Source organism: Gekko japonicus, unplaced genomic scaffold, assembly GCF_001447785.1.
Source record: "Gekko japonicus isolate JY-2015 unplaced genomic scaffold, Gekko_japonicus_V1.1 scaffold572, whole genome shotgun sequence".
Lineage (NCBI taxonomy): Eukaryota > Metazoa > Chordata > Lepidosauria > Squamata > Gekkonidae > Gekko > Gekko japonicus.
The window spans coordinates 132,083-152,093 of record NW_015167553.1 but is presented as its reverse complement, the minus strand read 5'-3'; the positions used below and the strand labels follow the sequence as shown (position 1 = coordinate 152,093).

Genomic DNA, 20,011 nt, shown 5'->3' with positions numbered 1-20,011 from the left:
GTCCCAGCTGAAATACATGTAGGAACATGGCAAAGAAAAAACAGCTCTATTTGAAGAGAGCCATGATACATAAAGTGGCATTGAACGGCCATGCACTCAAGACAGAGTGTGATAGCCTCTACCAACCCACAAGGATGGGTTGTGTGAGGACACTGACCATGTGTGACATGAGGACTGAGAGACAATCCCTGTACGGGAGATCCTGGCCAGGGCATCACCCTGTGAAACCCATGAATGGAGAGGGCGTAGGCTAGAACCCCCAGTGTCTTCATTCCACAATTGGAAGTGCTGCATACTAAAAAACACTATTCTAAATGAAGCACCAGGGAAGTGCAAAAATAAAACAGGGGTTATACCTCTGTTTTGAAGCATCTTTAGAAATCCAATAAGGAAGAGGAAAGGTTAGAGAGTTTGTGTCCCAACCAGTGGCCAAAACATAATCAACAGCACAACAAGAAGGGTGCAAACTCTGTTACAGCCTCAGTACAGACTTTTTTCCACTTAGAGGTGCAAGATCTGGTAGTGCAGGAGTTGTGCTTACCGCTCAGAAAAGTGGGAGGCTACTGCTACAATACAGGGAAGGATCAAAATACCAAGCTGTCATCAGGAGTGAAAATAAGCAGATCTGTGCCATAATAATGAAGGTAGTGAAAACAGGTCTGATGTGGCCAAAACCAGGATGGCCAGGATGTACCATAAATGAACCTTGTGCAGCTTGCAGAAGAATCTGCACAGCAATATAGCCAGAGAAAAGACATAAAAACAGATTGTCTTGGCGAGGGATTAGAAGGGCATTTCTCAATGACAAGGGTCCCCATCAGGAAAGACATGCAAAGGACAGGGCCTGGAATGTCCCATTGTGGGGCCCAGACCTCCAATCAGCATATCAGGGAACTAGTCTCAGTCAATGAAAACATAATTACTGTATTCCATGACTAAAACAAAAGGAAAGAAGTAAAGTATGTCTAGTGTTCTAGGTGAAAGTAGTGGTATGACAAACTTATTTTACAGAACACCAGGAGCCACTGGGAAACACATGTATACAGCAGGGTCTCTACGCTATAGGGAAGGAGACATCTGAGATGACACTAACTTCCAGAGGCTCAGAACTGAAAGAAGTGCTCTAAGAAAAATGCAGAGCTGAGACCACAAGAATGGTGCATGTTAGGTCTGTCTCAGAAAGAAAGAAAAACAACTCCGGGGCATCCCTTGAAAGGTAAAATATACACCAAAAATACAAATTCTGTTATGGTGTTACATAAAGATGCCAAAAAATGCAGCAGTGGAAGCCAAAAAGAGCTGACAATCTTAGTAAAATAAGGACTGACTAAAGACTAAGAAAGGCAAAGGGGAACTCAGTCAGGTTCCCCTGGAAAAGATCAACAACCCACCATCAAAAGAGCAGGGGAAAACAATATAGTAGCCTCACATGGACCACCCTAATCACTATGCACTTTGTAAAACAGCCAAGGCATAATCCTAAACAAAGGGAAATGTTGGAATCCCACCACTGGGAGCTTCCATCCACAATGACAGAGGGACTGTCTGCAGGAATGGTATAGAGGTCAGTGAACAATTTTATTTATTTATTTTATTCATTTTATACCCTGCCCTCCCTACCAAGGCAGGCTCAGGGCGGTTTACACAAATGCATAAAAATACAATGTAAGAGTGATTCATGCAGGGTTATCATTGTTAATGAAAACAATGGCAACTAAGGAGTTCCCCAAATCACTGATGGTTCATCTTCATTGTTCTGTGCAGTCCCATATGGGTACTGCAGAGGTGCAGGCCAGCCGTGGGAAATTTTTTCTCCAGCATAGCAAACAGCAGGAGGAGCCCCTCCCTGCTGCAGAAGTTGAGACCGTTTCCTGCTCAATGGTCTGGTTAGGTGCTCCACACACTCCCTCTGTTCTTCTTTTGCCACTGCTTGAGACCAACATCTCACAGGATAGCTCCCGCTTTTTCTTTGATGATGACATGTCTCTGTTCAAAAAATGCTCTGTGTACTCCACAAATATGATGAAGATGATGACCATGAGGTCAGTTTAATCTGTTTGGGGGAAGGTCACAATGTTGCGGCATGTACCATCTGCCAGTGATGCACCCCAAAAGCCAGGGCTGATCGAGCATCCCACCTAAAGGTGGCATTGTCGGAATAAGTGCTCTCGGCAGGCTCTAACCCGGCAGCCAAACCATCTGCCCAGGCAAACTGACCGCTGTCCATGGCTTTGCACCAGAACTTGGGCTGTGCATCTCAAGCCCTGTTGGTGATATTAATATGCTTGGTTCTGCAGTCAGATCCATCTCAAAACTGATCTGCAGAACCAAACCCTGTGCTGAGTAGATCAACCTCGGAACCACCTCCAAAAATGCTTAGGACAAAGATGAAGTATAATTCCCATCAGTCTGCACCTGTGTCTCACAAAGACCACAAATCTGTGGAACCAAGACAGAAGGAGTATGCCATCACTGGTTATGTCTTGCCTCCAAGATCCCTGTCAGTGTGTGACGAGCCACCAGTGCAATTGACACCATATACGAAACCGATACCTCGGTGGGCCCCTGGAGGAGCATGGCATTCAGATCCATATAAACAACCCTTACAGTACGGTCCAGTAGGACCCAGGGATCTGGCTCCGTGGAACCATTCAGCCATTATATGGATCCTCTGAGAAAACCACACCAATGTGATCCTCGCATTGAAACGATGCCCTATGGTTCTGAAGAAGATGACTGTAGGTCTACAGTGAGTTTGGGTCTCGTGTTGGAACTGTCTCCTGATGACACGGTTGGAGATCAGGACCCAGTATCACCTACAGAAGATCTATGCCTTTATGTTGAGCAAATGATGCACATGGCATAATCCTTGGACACAGAAGTCACTCCTATAGAAACAAAACTGAAAGACAAGATTCTCAGTACAATCTATTCAGACACTCCTGGCACTGTGGCTTTCCCTCTAATTTATGGTATTGTTGATATGGCTAAGGGTAGTTGGAACAAACCAGCCTCAATTCCACCTACATCCAGAAGGGTGGAAAACATGTACAGGGTGCAAAGAGACCTGCCCATTTTTATTCACCCACTGTGCTTCTTCCGTGATCACTGAAGAGATACAGGTGAAATATAGAACTGGTTCTCATTCTGCACCAGCAGACAAGGGAGAAAAACTGATGTCCTAAGTTGAAAGGTTTACTCATCTTCTTCCTTAAATTTGAGGATAGCCAATTATCAGGCAATCATGCCCACCTATCAACTATTCCTCTGGGAGAAGCTGGCTCCATATTTGGACCAACTGCCTGAAGACCAAAAATCCCTCGCTAAGGTCATAGGATCAGAAGCTCTAAAGCTTTCAAAACAGCAAATGAACACAGGGAAGCATGTTGTAGATGCTTCAGTGACCACACCGTTATCAGTAAGGAATACTTAACTGAGATATAATTAAATCCCATAACCAACTTTGTTTGTTCTGGAAACTTTACCACCACCAATAGGAGCTACTAGGTAGAAGCTACCAAGAGAGCATCAGGCTACACAATAACCATTCCTGTGGTGTGCTTTTGGCTTCTAGTTTGCTGAGCTGAAAAGCAGGAAGGAGCAGAGACCTCATTATGCCGTAGCCAGGCCCATGGCCTTTCTTTGCCCATCCAGCCAAGCCACAATCTCAAGCTTCCTATCTCACAGGCATCTGGTTAAGTACTATTTAAAATGTCCGGGAGTGTTTAATACATTCTCTGCCTTGATAAAGGGCATGATCATATTTTGTCTATCCAAAAAAGGGAAGGGGAAGAGAAGTGAATTGAAAATACACTCAATAATGGCTGTGGTCACACGGAGCATTAGCCACGCCACAGAGACGGAAGATAGGCGGATTTTCCAGGTGCGATTACACCGCAACATCTGGGAAGCGTAGAGCTCCCGTAGCTAATTCGAGGCTTCCCGCTGAAGATGTGGCGTAAAAAACTAGTACCTCCGAGGTACTAGTTTCCGGAAACTGCGGGGCAACGGCGGGCATCTGATTGCGTTTCCAGTGGTAGTTTGCGGCATCCGGCGCCCGCCCATGTCCCGTCGCAAAAAAGTCCCCCCCCAAGTCTCCACGGGATGCGCACACACACCCAACGGCACATGCGCACACTTCGGTTTAAAACCCCCCCACAACCCCGTTTGCCATGGCAGCGGCGCCGAGCCATTGCTGCTGTGATCACGCCGCACCGCTTCTTTGCAGCGCCGCAGGATTGTCGTGTGATCGGCACCTCCCCCCGAACCACGGGACGTCGGCGGGACGTGTGCTTCGGCGGCCACGCGTTAGTTTGCTCCGGGGCAAACAACCATGCTCCCCCCCACACACACATTTTCCGGCCCGTGTGACCGGGACCAATGTGTATGTGATACTGTTCGTAACACACAGGCCACAACCCTCCAGAGCGCCTGACTTGAAATCAGTGAAATGATAAAACCCAGCAGTCACCATCACAGAACTAAATGCAAGCCTGATCTTGCCCTGGGGAGGAGGAGGACTGACATCAGAGAGCAGACAGAAGGGATGGATGGTGGATTTGCCAACAGCACCCCCTCCGCTCCTATTCCCTGCCTGCCTGCTGGTATTCATGCCCAATCATACTTTGATAGCCTTGCCAAATGCCTGGAGATTTCTTCCCAATTGGCAATCTGTTTCATACTGAAAGCTACTGAAGAAATATTTCCCAATGAAGAGAGTGTCCTACGGCAGCTCAGGGTGGTGTGTGCGAGTGTGCGTGTCTGTGGGGGGACAGACAATTTCAATCAGTGACACAGTACAAGGAAATCCAATTTGGAGGCCTCTGCAGCACCTATAAAAGCAAGCTCCACACTGGGAGATTCGATCATGGATCCAAATATAACATGTCGTTTGGCCCTAAAACTAGCAGCTTCAATCAAATTTTAAAAAAGAACCAGAAGTGCGTGCACACCCTAGTAGAGTGTCCACTTTCAGATATTAACAGATTCTCAGATACTTGCCAGTTCATTTGCTTCTAAAGGAAAAGACCACTGTGTTTATATAAGTTCTGCTCAACTCTCTACAAAGGAAGATTGTGGACAAAAAGTATATTAAATATAAATTTGACTAGCACCAATTCAGTTGTTGCAGTGTACTCAAAAGGTCACAGAGGAAGTTTTCTGGGCTAGAACTATTTTACTTGTGTATGGATTTGACACTCCATGAATAATAAAGGACCAAAATACGAGATTTACCAGCATACAGCAACTAGAATACATGTACTATATTGTTCTGTAGGTGACATCGTTACCCTTTGGTAACACATGAAGCTCCCTTATATCATGTTAGATCACTATCTATCTAGCTCAGTAGTATCTACTCTGATGGGCACAGGCTCTCAAGCTCAGAATGCCCTCCCCCCATCAACTGAGATCTTTCAACTGGGAATATTAGGGACTAAAACTGGGATCTTCTGCATATATAGCATGTGCCCTACCACTAAGACATAACCCCTTCTCAAAATTCTTGGGTTTTGAAACCAGAAAGCTGAAAAATTTCCCCACATGTTTCATCTCTCTAAAAAGAGAGGACCCTACTCTTCTCACATGTAAAACTGCCTTAAACCAAATTGGTCCATCTAGGTAACTGTTGTCTACTGTGCCTAGCAGTAGTTCCCCAAAGTCTTGGACACAGATACACCATTCCTAATACCTGAAACCCTGAGACTAGAACATGGACTTTCTCCATGCTGTGTATGTGATCTGCCATTATATAATCAAGTATGTGTTTTTGTAACTATTCATTTTTGTTGCCATTGCGTTTTCCATTTTCTTGTGACTTCTCCACCATATTTTGAACAGATTTCCACACACACAAATTTTATGTACTCTAGAACATTCTAATCCCATTGACTGTGAGAAAAGCAAGATATAAATATTTTAAATGAATAGTACAAATAGACCCCCAGAACACATCTGTAATGAACTCTCACTTTTATTCATTCATTTACAATTGTCAGATAATTCTTTAAAGATATTTATTTTTATGTAGAGACTGAACTTCCAGTAAAGCAACTGGAACGTAAAAACATATAACTTTATATCACTATGTTTTAATAAAATATACACCACTTTTTATACATTATAGGCTTGGTTGGTTGAGAAACAAAACAGGATGTGTTAAAATTGTAAAAACAAGCTGACTTAGGACTGGTTCACACATACATTTCTGAAGTGGGAGGCAGTATTCTTCACAAGGTACTTTAGTACCTCAAGCTCAAAGGAGACAAGATCATGGATCTGCACGCTTCTTTAAAAGCTCTTAAAGGTATAGGGAGGGGATTTAACACTTCCAACTCACACAGTGCCCCCTTTTCCCTTCAAATGATTAATAACAGTGTATGGGAGGGGCCTGCACGGGTGAAATGCCCTTTCCCTCCTTAATTTAAACTGGGACCATGTGAGGCTATAACTGAGCTTTTAAAAACCAACAGAGACTCTGTCTTGCCTGAGCCTCAGTATGATATAAGCAGGTCTGTCTAAAGCCACCAGAGAAAACAGAAATCACAATAGAAGTTCTAAGCCCAGTCTAGATAAACTGTTCACGCTCTAGGAAAACTACTTAAGACCACTAGGCATAAAGAGTGGGGAAGAGAATCAATTAAGAGAAAATGTATGCTTGAATGGAAAACAAAACAACCACTTACCCAACACCTTCTTCTAAGTGCAGGGAGATTTTTAAGTACTGATCATGCACTTAGATACTTTTCAAGAATATGACTGCAAACCCAAGGACACTTTCCTGGAAATTATCCCCAATGAATAATATGGGAGTTTCTTCCAAGTACATTAGTTTAGGATTGCTACCCAGGGCTCTAGCATAAATTTATCCTCTTGTATGCATTGCTGTGATCCATGAAGCAGAGGGCTTCTAATAGTTTTGAGTGCTAATGAGGCAGGGTTGGCAAATTTGTGCAATCTTCTCACTTCCTTTGGTAGGTTACATAAAGTGAATTAAAATGTCAAAATCAATTTGGATAAAAGTATCTGCATATATATATATATACACACACATACACATATAAAGCTTTATATAAATACACATGCCCAGTTATTGAATGTAATTTACTACATACAAAAAGATTTTTTAGAAACTAGTTTCTTACACTAATTTCACTGCCTTGACTCCAAGAGATGCAAGTCAGCTTAGAAACTTTGTTTGATATTTACTAATAAATCTTGTGGCTAAAATATTTTCATGTACAGTACTTTTGAACACCATTAGCACTTTGTTACAAAACAGCACAGTGATGATTATTGGCACATTAAAAATCCTCCTCTATGTGAAAATACATAAAATAGATAATTGCCCATTTTTTCCTGATTTTTAATATCTACATATTTGCCTTTAAAGAGTTCATTTGTCCAATAACATTTTTCACTGAGAAGAATATACTTTTCTGACTCCTCTTCTTTTAGACATGACCACAGTCCACACTGTTCTGTAGCTTATGCCAAGTTGTAACTGTACACAAGGCTATGAAGATTTATAGAAAATACTGATCTCCACCCAAAAATGTGACTTGTATCTCAGTATCATTTCATTGTCAGTGGCTACATTTAAGCTGTAAAAGTTACCCGCAATAACAAACTGTATATTTTTAAAAACCATAAAACATGTATTGTAGCATCTCTGCTTCTGGCCTGATGCAGAATTCCAGATAGGAGGCAAGCAATCCAAAAACAAAAGTCCACAAATAAATTTGCCTTTTAAAGTGCTTGTTATGCCTTTTAGCCTTCAGATGAAAATATTTTTACAATACATAGTTTCTAATCTCCCAAACACTGATTTCATTTAAATTTTCTCTCATATAATACTAATTCTTTTAAAATTAAAAAATCTCATAATAGTTTAGGAACAACCATAAGCATGCTGGGAACTTCTCCTGCACAAGGCCGATCAAAACAAATGGAAACCTTGCAAGAGCATACAGATTTGATTTATGGAATATATCCAAAGCTCATTCTAGTATACTGACACAGTGGCTTTTGGATCATCCAGTTTGGACTGGCACTGAGCAAATGTCACCTCCCCCCTTTTGATTCAGAATATGCCTGATTTTTCTGAGTTTTGTCAGAGAACATTTGGAGAAGGCTCAGGATTTTCCAAATGAGTTCTCTGACAATTTGGACACACAGCTACAGAGGAAGGTCCCTGCCGACCCCTTGAGGTGGGTGGGTGGGTGGAATAAAAATGGAGGCATCCAAATTAAAGCTCCCAGAATGCTTGGCAATTGAATGAGAGAATTTTGAGCATGTGGAAGAACTGCCATCGTTGCTAGAAGTTCTGAGTTCTGTAGTTTAATTTCTCTTGGCTCAATATATTTAATAAATATAATAAATACATAAAATCACAGTGTTCCCAACAGCAATAGAAACTCCCAAACATGCATAAAACTGGAGATGAACTGGAAGTTAACATGGCCCAACAGCAAGCCAGGTTGAGTGATCCCTGCAGTGAAACAAACAAGGATCACTCAGGTCAGACCTGGACTGCAGCACCAACAAGGGGTGTTGGCTCACCTGCTGCCCCTCCCCCTGCACTGCCCAGGTCTGAGCCAAATGAAACCAACAGAGCTAGCAGTGCAACTGGTCCATAGCTTTGTTTGCTCCAGGGCTGCCAGCAGCCTTTCAGGGCAGTAGTCCACCAGGAACTTTCCCTGTAAGTTAAATAGCCAGTCCATCCCACTTGACACCTCAGTTTGTCACAGGCAACACTAGTAATCTAAAGTAACCTTCACCTCAGCCTTTCTTCATTTCACCTGCAATTTAAGTTTAGGAAAGGGGAAGGAAACTAATAGCAGAGGGTTTGGGGATGGTTGGTGCCAAGCTGATTAAAAGCAAAGCTTTGGTGGGGATTTGGCTCAATTCTTAACTGGCAGAGTTTTCCCAAACCAAGATACTTAGTTTCCAAATCCACCCAATGATAAAATTCAGTGCCATTCCTAATTTGGACAAAAGAAAAATGTCTTTAAATGGCGACCCAGAAACACACTGCTGGGCATGCTCACCAACATGTACTCTGCAAACATTTGTACTTTTCATTCTTTGAAATCACAGTGACCCATCTTACTTTTTTCTATACTGGAGGGCACCTCCTAGCCTGAGAGTTGATGTGTGCTTGTTTGGTTTTATAGTCAGTCTATGGCTTGCCACAGAATCTTCTATATTACAGGAAAGAGGGCATGTTCTACTATTTTGGTACAGTTTCTAAATACATTTCCAACCTGCCTAGAGTTAGTTAATATTTACAGAATTCATGATGACAGCTTCATATCTTTATTAATGGTGGGCATCAGCTATAAAAAGTTGCTTCCAACAGTAATATACTTTTCTTTGAACATAAATTCTACTTGAATGATCCTGTTGTCAATATATTTCCCAAAGTGATTCCACTATAATTCACCAAGACTGTGCACATATCACATATAAGAAGTAAGGCTGTATGTCTTTTACAGTTCCTGAAGGACCTGCCCCCATTTAATGATGATTCACAACAAATTGAGGAAAAACAACAAATAAGAACAGGAAACCATTCTAAATCTAGCCACACCCATAATAAAATAGGAGAATTTTGATCAATCAGATGGGCAAAGGGGCAAAGGTAAGCGACAATGATCAGGAATGGGTTCCACGGGAACAGACCATCGGCATAGTGAGCTTTGGCAGCTGCAATCCACTTCTCTTCCCTCCCAGCCTGTGATCTTCATTATTAAAGGAATGCTCCTAAAACCCAGCCTTGACCAGATCATCATGCTCACCTCCAGTGGTATTTTAACCTATGCTGCATGGTTTGGAATGAGAATCTGATCCACCAAATGGATCTTAGCACAGAAGCCAGCTTCTGACTGAAGTTTAATTTTCCCAGAATGAGCTAAGTGATTAGGTGCTTAAGACGCCAGACCACCTGAAATTACTGAATTAAGCCATCCTCTTAGTAAAAGTTACTTATTAGAAAGTTTTAATAGAAATCTTGTGCTTAGGCATGCTGTTCATGTATCATTAAAAACCAAAATCCTGCCATAGGAAATTGACCTGTAATTGAATACTTGTTTCTGGAATGTTGAGTCTAGATCCCTTTTAACAAAGTCTCATTAAACTTAATATATGCAAAATATTTTTAGAAAATCTGTTGCAAAATAAATACTGACTATAAATGTTCACAGATTCTAAAGATAAAACCCTCAATTTTAAAGAACCGATTTCAAGTACTAATATAATTTTAGCTCTATAACAAATAATTTTGGTGCTGTGATTAACGTGGACATGAGCTATAAGATGTTTTCAGCATTACAGCATAAGAAACATTGAAATTACATCTTGAGCCAGCATGTCCATGAGGAAAAATAAGATGCAGAAATGATGGCACCCTTTCCCCCTCTTTTTCTGTGCTCTTGTTAGCTGAAATGCTTGGCTTTTAGTCTCTAACAGGTGAAGACCAGGGAAAGGTCAGGCCTGACACTTCAGAAAAACAGATGAGTATGGTGCATGACTGAAAGTTATTTAAGAGAATGTCAAGGAACTAGGATACTGGCTAATGTCCTTCCATTGATAAAGGCCTCAGCACAGCCTGAAAAAGAAGAAAGTTAATAAAAATTGGAACATTATTTGCAAAGCTGCCCAAGAACTCTGCCTCCAACAGCCATCCCATGATTATATCAAGCAAGCCATAAGTGTTCCTTGCTGTCCCATAGCAGATAAACTAATGCAGCAGCGTAAGGACAGACTGCTAAGCAACCAGCTGGATTCTATTTGGCTTTGTGCCCAAGCCCTGCAAAATACTGAGATGAGTTTGAACTCTCCTCATATGTTTAACCTCAACACATAATTTGGAGGTTTTTTCCTGGATTAAGGCAGGTAAATCTTATGAAGGCATATTTAGGGGTCATCCATATTAAAGGCAGCATTTTGGCACAGGCTCAGTTGTCAGTATGTTTCATTGGCCAGATAACTATGATAGGAACGGTTGTGTCTAAATTACAAATATGTTTAGGGCCAGGCAGAAACCAGTTGGGTCATAAAACAGCAGGTTTTGTTTCCTTGCTTTCTTTAAGGAAGACACAGATAAAAGACAATATACTTCTTCCAGTGGAACCTTGAATGGGGAAATGGAATGAGACTATAGTATTAAGAAAGTGAAAAAAATCCTCTGTCGATGAACACAGTGGGCTTGGAAAGCAGATCCAGAGGTATTTGCATTACTGTTTAAGAGTTTCCTTTTCAGCAGCTTCCTGATTTTAAACTTTACAAAGCTATTTGTATATTTAATGGAACAAAGCTCCCGGCGACCCGGCAACGCTGCTGGTCGCCGGGGGCTGATTTGCCGCCCCGAGGAAGACAGGCAGCAACAGAGCCTGATGCCTGGCATCATGACGCAGGCAGGGGGCGGAGCCGGCCTGAATAAACGGCCAGGCTCCACTTTTGCGCTGTTCTTAGTGTAGGCTGTTGCTGGTTGCCTATTGGGGCCAGGTAGGAATTTTTTGCTTCTACCCAGTATTGGCTTAATGGGTGGAGGTGTTTTTGTCTACCTTGCACTGAGAGCAGTGGATTGGATAGTTGGTTGTGGTGGTTGACACATAAATAGGCTGGTCACTTGGCAGGTTGGTGCGGGCAAGAAACCAGAACCAGTGAGCACCTTACGGCATTTTCCCCATTAGAGAAGAGGGGGTCATCAGGAACTGCCTTCGGATTTCTAAGGTCCAGGGTGGGTAATGGTGATCACCTCCTCTGGGAACCTCTTAGGGTATGCTCCTCTCTGCAAGTTGGAAGGCTTCAGGGGTAGGCGCTCCTACGTGGCAACCAGTTTGCTGGGCTGCTGGTCATGAGCCAGAATGATGGCTCCGGACCGGAGCTGGGTGACCCGCCCGAGAAAAGGGTAAGGAGGTTGGTCAGGGGAGTGACACCTGCCTTGCCTGTTCCATGCTTGCTTAGCTGGTCCCTTGTTGCAATGTTATGTTAAATAGTTAATAAAGTGGCCCTTGTTTATTTCCAAAACTGTTGTCTGTCTCATTATTCCGACTGGGGGGGGGGGCAATAGTTAATCAAAGAGTCAAAAAGTAGGGTAGGAAGTAAGACAGGGTCTATGTTCCAGGGGAGCTTTCTGTAAACTCTCATGCCAAACTTCCCAGATGGCACTTCAAACTGAGCACTACAGGCAGCACATGACAAGGAATCTCCCACCCTCTAAGGACCGGCTGTCAAAATAAATGAACACACCACATGAATGGTGGGTGGAGAAGAACTGCCAAACAATTGATAGTAATGAAGGAAAAAAGGTGTTCAGGCAACGATCCTTGGTGCAAAAAAGGGGTGAACCGTATATAAGTGTCCCTGTTTTCATCTGAGAACTGTTACAAAGTATGCTGTTTACAAGTTATTCTATGATATGGAGAATCTGAAGCAATGGCTTGTGATCCAGGAAAGAAAATTTACACCATTTAAAACTGGAATGATCTCCTGCTTGTTGTGGAAAATTTTATATTACTCCACTAAGTTACAGGGTTTGAGAAGGTATTTTAATTTTTAAAGGTGGACTACATTATCCTTCTAAGTTAAAGGACAATTCATTTGCCTTTTAAAAATACATCTGCTGAAGAAAGTCATATTTGCAGATGGATGAAATGTTACTTTTTCATCACAAGGGAAGATGCATTGATTTTTTTTTTTACCTAATATGGAGACAGCCTCATTATTTAGGAGGAGACTATGAAGAATATACGAAGGTTGATAAGTCTTACTCTTTTTGATTCCCAAAAGAAGTACAGCTGGAGGGGGGGGGATATGAGAAAAGCAAAAATACTGGGGGCAATATTATGTGAACTAGACTAGTGTTGTTATTTCCATATGGGGGGGGGCTAAAAGAAGAGCCCACCTAGTGAGTTTGTGGCAAAAATAAGATTTGAATTGCAGACTTTTTTATTCAGGCTGCAATACCAACTCCACTCATCTGGGAGTAAGCATTATTAAATATAGTGAGATTTACTTCAGAGTAAACATGTATAGAATTGTACTGCCAGCCACTATACTAACATCACTTCAAGGCTAAATCTTACCTTTCCCTACAGGTGACATGTTCAGATACATCCTTCTGGGGTTTGGACCACCGGTGAATGCAAGGGAAGTATCACATGGTAGAATTCTCCCAGTGCACAAAAGTCTCCTGACCCATGGAAAGACAGCACTGAATGGTGATGACTATGCTAAGACCCTTCTCCTGATATGCTAGCTTTCCATGGAAGCTGTCAAATATGTGATCCCTACTTGCATTTGAAATGGTACAACTCCAGAATGACTGTATAATGTATTAGCTGTATTAAATTCTGATAATATCACATAGGCTGTGATCAGTGGACAACCCCCAAAATATAAATAAACAAGCTAGGGGCTCACAAGGTAGTGGGGATGGGATGGGGGAAGACTAAAAAAATTCCTCACACTTCGTAAAATCTTCCCTTCCATTTTCCACAAGTTTTCAGAGGCTTGGGCAGGCCACGTTCCCTCCCCCCACTCTTTCTTTAACTCTCAGCTTGCTCTGAACATTCTGTGTGTCCTGAAGCATTTTCAATTGTCAGGGCAGGGGGTGAATTTGCAAAGTCATTTTTTTTTTAATTGCATGCCTGGAAATGCCAAATGTGTGGCAATAACCCTACTTTGTCTTTAGGTGGCCTGGTTTTGCTGTTTTTGTGATTCACAAGGGACCCAGCCACTTTACTGTTCGATACAGTGATAGGTTTGGACCAGTGTAGAACCAAAAGGGCATTTCTATAAGCTTGTTTAACGTTTTGCATTAAGGGGCTAAATGAATGGGGTTTACTTGAAGGAATACAAAAAAACACAAAGGATTGTTGTTGCACTACTAAGGGTGACATGCTTCAATGTGCTGCAATCGTGTGGAAAGCACCTACACACTAACAACCAGCCATCCACAAGCCTAGTTTCAAGTGGCTGACCATCTACACCATGATTCACACTTGGATTTCTAACAGAGTTCTTTGAAGAATCACAAGGGGTTTCTCAAGTGGTACAACGGCAGTTAAAAAGAGATTTGTGCTTGTAAAAGGTAGGCATGTTCAAAAAAGAAAAAGAAAACAGAAAAATCCCAGCTTCTCCATACATATGAAATTAATTTGCTTTTTAAGGAATAAATATTGTTTCCACAGCAGGCTATGGCTCTCCCCCCTCCCCGCTCATTTCATAACAGGCTGAGCACTTTTGTACTGAATATACCAAGTCTTGGTTGCCAGGTAACCATACTTTTATGATTCATCTGGTTTCTGGCTAGCTGTCTATTTCACATGTTTTTGCAAGACTGACAACTAAGCACAGTATTTCATCAGTTGCATTTGACACCACAATTTTGAGGACTTTAGGAATAGAGCAATATGGGATTGCTTATATCATCACGGGATAACTTCCTCTCCAATTTGCAAGCCATCAGTTTTGGCTAATATTGTATTTCACTTTATAATTTTTTCAAAATGACATGGTTGAGAACAATAATCATATGAGAAGAAAGGAGAATCAGACCAGAAGCAGGGCAGTGAGTTCATCAAGAACAGCTCCTTCATCCCCACACCCAAGGCTTTTAAATGATTAAATACACCAGCAGCTGAAAATCACTCCACATCAGAAGCATCATTGTCAGAAAGATGATAATTACTTCCCTTTACTCGGATATATTCTATATACCTCCCATCATCAGAATCTGAAATACCACATGTACACAGTGAGCTCTCAAACAAGCATTCAATTTCTTCTAGCTTCTTTCCTTTCGTCTCAGGAAGGCAGCCATAGATGAAAATGACTCCCACAAAAGCAAATCCTGCATATAGGAAGAATGCTCCTGCAAATACAAACACCAACACACTGTTAACATTGGATTCTTTCCTTCTCTTCCAGAACAGATTTGCAAGAAATAGTGATAAATATCTGAGTACCAGAGTTAGAACGAAGGTTTCTGATTATATTGCTACTAATTATACATTTGTATACTATTTGTATACTATTATACATTTGTTACCCATGGCAGTATTAAAATGCAAGTTTTACTTTCTTTATATTACAGGAACCATCTTCCCATTTATGGATGCTTGGGGTCATATAGGGGATTTTACAAATAGTAGGCAAAATCAAGACTCCCCACCATCCATGACTTTTCTGCAGGTTGAGCGCCAACATCTGGTGCCCAACGAAAAATATGACAAAATGTACTGTTTTGAAATTTAACTATGTAATACCAAGAGCATTAATACAGAAAAGTAGTTCATGGACTATAACCTAGGAGTGATAGGTTGATTTACTGATGGTGGTTCTCTTATCTCACCAAATGTTTAATATGTTCACTAGAACTTTAACACTCCTTTTTGACCATTTTAACAGGATTATAATCAGATCTGGTTAAATGAAGGAGAATCTCTGACACAGTGGTATGTATGTCTCATATTAGCAAGAACATGCAGAGATAATTTTCATAATTATAAATTAGCTTTCTGGAGGCCTTTAAGGAGAGAAGGTATACTATCAGTAAAATCTTTACAGTTAGAAAGCTAACATTTTATCTGTCTGAAATATAGTTCTTTTGAGAATCAATTCAGACAGAAAAAACTTCTTACCGTAGTATGTAAGATACTCAGCTGTGTGCAAAAATGTTAGTGACACCAGAACATTGAAAATCCAGTTGACGCCAGAAGAACATGCATTTCCTGTACTTCTAGCCCAAAGGGGGTATATTTCAGAATTTACTGTCCAAGGCATTGGTCCCATTCCTAAGAATTAAAAAAATAATAATCACAGAACATCCAAACACAGGATTTAGATTTAAAAAGATGATGGCAGAATGTGAAATTACTTTGAATTAAAAATATTAAGAGTGGGAAGGTAAAATGATGCTAGAGACAGGAAATTAGAGAAAAAACTAAATATAGTAACTGTCAAATTTTTAGAAAGGTTAGGAATGTTAGAAAAAACAGGTTAGGAAAATGCAGAGACTTTTCAGAGGATTTAACCCCCCGTGTATTTTTTCAAACATTTCAGATTTTTCTGCACACCTGGGGAATCTTCCAAGTGTGAAGAAAAATCTCTTTAGCCTCTCTGTGGCCCAAGTGCATTGTTTTAGCTATCCGCAGATCACAGCCACACGTGGCTAATAGTATATAGATTCTATCAGGGGTCATTTCGTAGAAAAAGAGCTAGGGGAACTCATTAGCATAACTCATTAGCATATGCCACACCCCCTGACATCACCAGAAATGTGTCATAAGGCCACACACCCCACCCCCAACGGTCCCGGCTGCCACCACTGGCCTTGCAGCTCCACTGCCGAGCCCCCTGAGGGGCCCGGCGGTGGACCTGCAAGGCCGGCGGGAGTGCAAGGAAGCCCCGCGAAGACCCTCCCTGGCCCCAGGCAGGCAGGGGTGGGGAGAGGCAGGGAAGAAGCAACTTACCCTCCCTCTTCTCCTGCCTCCTCCTGGCTGAATGAGGGCCGGAAGCAGGGCGGCTGGAAGCAGGGGGCGGGGCTTCGTCATGTGCCTCACCACCCGGTACCTCACGCGGGGTTCCCCCCCTGAAATGACCTCTGGATTCTATAATAATACTGTTAGAAAATAGTTTTTTAATAGAAATAACACATACTCTAGGTTAGACTATTTCTTTGTTTCTCCTGAGGTTTTAAGGAAGACATATTTCTAAAATGGAAATATTCTAAACCATGATCACATGCCCATAATGTTAATCTGTAGATGGGGTCAAGGTAAAAGGGACATTGATGATTTGCCCCATAATAATAAGATAAAGGATTTAATCATGAAGAATATAGAGATTTTTTTCAGATTTAAAAACAGATTAGTAACTCTTTGGCCCCGGTCACACGAGAGGTTTTGGGCTGGTAGAGGGACGGAACGGGGACGCAGCAAATGTGCACGATCTCACAGCAACATCTGGGAATCGTGCTGCTTGCGTCCCCGATCCGCCCCTTACACCCAAAACCCCGCACCAAAACAGAACCACCTACCTTGGTGGTTCGTTCGAGAAGTGCGCCCCAAGCCTGGCCATGGGATCGCTGGCATGTCCTTGCACCGGCGCATCCCCGGCCCCTGGCCAAACTGCGCATGTGTGAGCATGCACAGTTCGCCAGCCTCCCCTTCCCACCGTAGCTTTCTCCCCGGCATCTGATCGTGCCGGGGAGAAAAGGTGCTGCGGCTCAGGGGACCCGTGGGACCCCGCCGCGGCGTCTCAACTTTGGTGCGATTTTTAGAAGCCGCGCTTTGAGCGAGTTTTCCCCTGCCGTGTGGCAGGGGCCTTTGTAGACTCTGTGAGAGGCATCTGAACTAACTTTAGGGGTTCATTAATTAGATTAGTTTCCTATAGGAAAAAAATGAGATAATTAAAGGTGCTAATAAAGAAGTTAGAAGAGGAAAATAAGTCAGATCATTTAGAAAATATTCTTCCAGTTACAGACAGAAAGCAGAGAAATAGATATATTAAAAATAAGCAGGTGAAGAAAACAGAATCATAGAATCACAGCATCATAGAGTTGGAAGGGGCCATACCGACCATCTAGTCCAACCCCCTGCCCAATGCAGGACCAGCCTAAAGCATCTCTAACAAATATTCATGTAGCCTCTTCTTGAAAGCTGCCAGTGAAGGGGAGCTTACCACCTCCCTAGGCAGCTGATTCCCCCTTTGATTTTATGGGAAACAAAAGTATTTTGGGGGATGGGCTAGATTGGGTAGGCTTTGGTCATATATTCTGCCTAGAAAAGAAAAACAAAATGTTATTCCCTTAATAAAGAAAAAAGCTGAAACACTGATTTTATTACAAATATTTTTAAGTAGAAGAAAGAGTTCTCTGGCTTTTGAGAGTAAGCTTCATTGAAAAACATGGGACTTATGTCTGAGTAAACTTGCTTAGGTTTGCTCCCCTAGTGCCAAAGTTGGCTGAACTTAAGAACATAAGAACATAAGAGACGCCAATGTTGGATCAGGTCAAAGGCCCATCCAGTCCAACACTCTGTGTCACACAGTGGCCAGAAATACCAGTGCCATCAGGAGGTCCACCAGTGGGGCCAGGACATTAGAAGCCCTCCCACTGTTGACCCCCCCAAGCACCAAGAAGAAAGAGCCTCACTTGCCCCAGAGCCCCTATCTATACCTTGTGGCTAATAGCCACTGATGGACCTCTGCTCCATATGCTTATCTAATTCCCTTTTGAAGCCATCCATGCTTGTAGCCATCACCACCTCCTGTGGCAGTGAATTTCATGTGTTAATCACTCTTTGGGTGAAGAAGTACTTCCTTTTATCCGTTCTAACCCGACCGCTCAGCAATTCCATGGAGTGCCCATGAGTTCTTGTATTGTGAGAAAGGGAGAAAAGTACCTCTTTCTCTACTCAATTATTATTGTTCTCTTCTCAATTATTGTCTGGTAATGAAAATAATCCCTGATTTTTGGAAAGAAGTTCAGGGTTTTTTTTACTATGAAACAAAGAAAGGATTTGATCCATGTGAAGTCCTGTAGACCAATGTCATTATTATATTTATATCAATATTAGCAAACGTTTTACAGTGTGATTTGTAATTATGTACATCAGGATCAGACAAGATTTATAAAAGGGTAGTTGTTACCTGTTTATATTAGAACAATCAATATTATAAATAAAATATAGAATTTTTAATACAACTGCCCTTCTTATATTCTTAGGTGCTGCCAAGGCTATTGACAAAGTGGAATGGCCTTACCATTCGATTTGAGGCCGGATCTCAGTTCAGAACTACAATTAACCTGATTTATTTAAATCCAGTGTCAACATCTTGTTAAACTCAGACACATGGAGTTGTTGGACAGTAGGCAAGGATTTCTCTTATTGCCACTGTCATTTGCTCTGGTTTTTGCACCATTAGCTATTACTGAGAGATCTGAGTCAAAATAGAAAGGGTAAAATTTAAATATGGTCAACTTAAATGGTCAAAACCTGCAGACAATACTATGGTGTTTTTTAGAAGAAACACTATCTCTTTTGATTGCTGGATACTATAAAAGTGCTATTTCAGCATATACAATTAATAAAGCAATCAGAATTATTGAATTAGATAAGAAACAGCATATTAAGACTAAATTTAGAATTTGCTGTCCCTCTAAACCACTAAGATCTATCTATGCCTCGCACCAGGCTAACATAATACACTCAAATTGAGGTCCTGTGTGTTACCAAATTAGAGATCTGGATTGGAGGTATCACCTGAAACTTTCTTGGATGGCTAAGATTAATGCTACAAAATGACAGTCCTGCAAAAATGTATACTGACAACCATAATTTATATTGACACCCATAATAAACTTATGGGAGATGGGTAGTCCCATTATCCTGTGCCTCCTTCTCAGTTCCCCATCCCCCTGTCACCACTGCTGTTTCTCTCCCCCCCCCCATGCTGACTACTCCTTTTTCCCCTTCCACAGCAGGCATTTCCTCTCCCCTGCTCCTGACAGCCACCTATCCTCTCCCCTGCTTCTTATCCCCACAAAGAATCCTTTCTTCTCCCCTCCCTGCCAGTTTAAGTAATATTTATTGGGGTTACTAGGGAAACCCAAAATGGCATATAGTAAAATTTAAAGTCTTCTTGTTAGATCGTGAGTCCTTACCAGAGCTTTTAAGATGGACTCAGTTTGATTCCCAAAGATTATCGTGGGATAAATTAGTGGAGGACAAGCTGTTGAGTTTAGGGTTTAATTTGTCCTTCTCTTCTACTGATACACCAAATATTAGAAAGATTTGGAATCACTGAGATTAGATCAGGAGGTTATTAATTTAGGTGCTAGGAGACATTGTTCCCCCCTTTTGAAGGGCTTTTCAGCCCCTCTTTTTCCTGTTTTGCTGAGTTATTTTACTTTTCTAACAGTCACAATTTTTCATCAACTTTTTTCTTGGCTAGATGCTTTACCACTTGTAGAACTGCCAGGTCATTGCAAGGGTATTAG

At 41.8% G+C, this 20,011-nt stretch overlaps 1 protein-coding gene across 1 annotated transcript in view; it reads right to left on the bottom strand.

Moving 5' to 3' along the window:
• Window positions 1-14,654: 14,654 nt before the first annotated feature.
• Window positions 14,655-20,011, bottom strand: part of LOC107112554 (proton myo-inositol cotransporter-like) — a gene marked incomplete at its 5' end in the record, with an annotated part of 127,333 nt that continues 121,976 nt past the window's right edge. Inside the window, 2 exons of the mRNA XM_015413709.1 lie at window positions 14,655-14,881; window positions 15,651-15,803. Coding sequence (XP_015269195.1) covers window positions 14,655-14,881; window positions 15,651-15,803 — 380 coding nt within the window. The remainder of the gene's footprint in view (window positions 14,882-15,650; window positions 15,804-20,011) is intronic.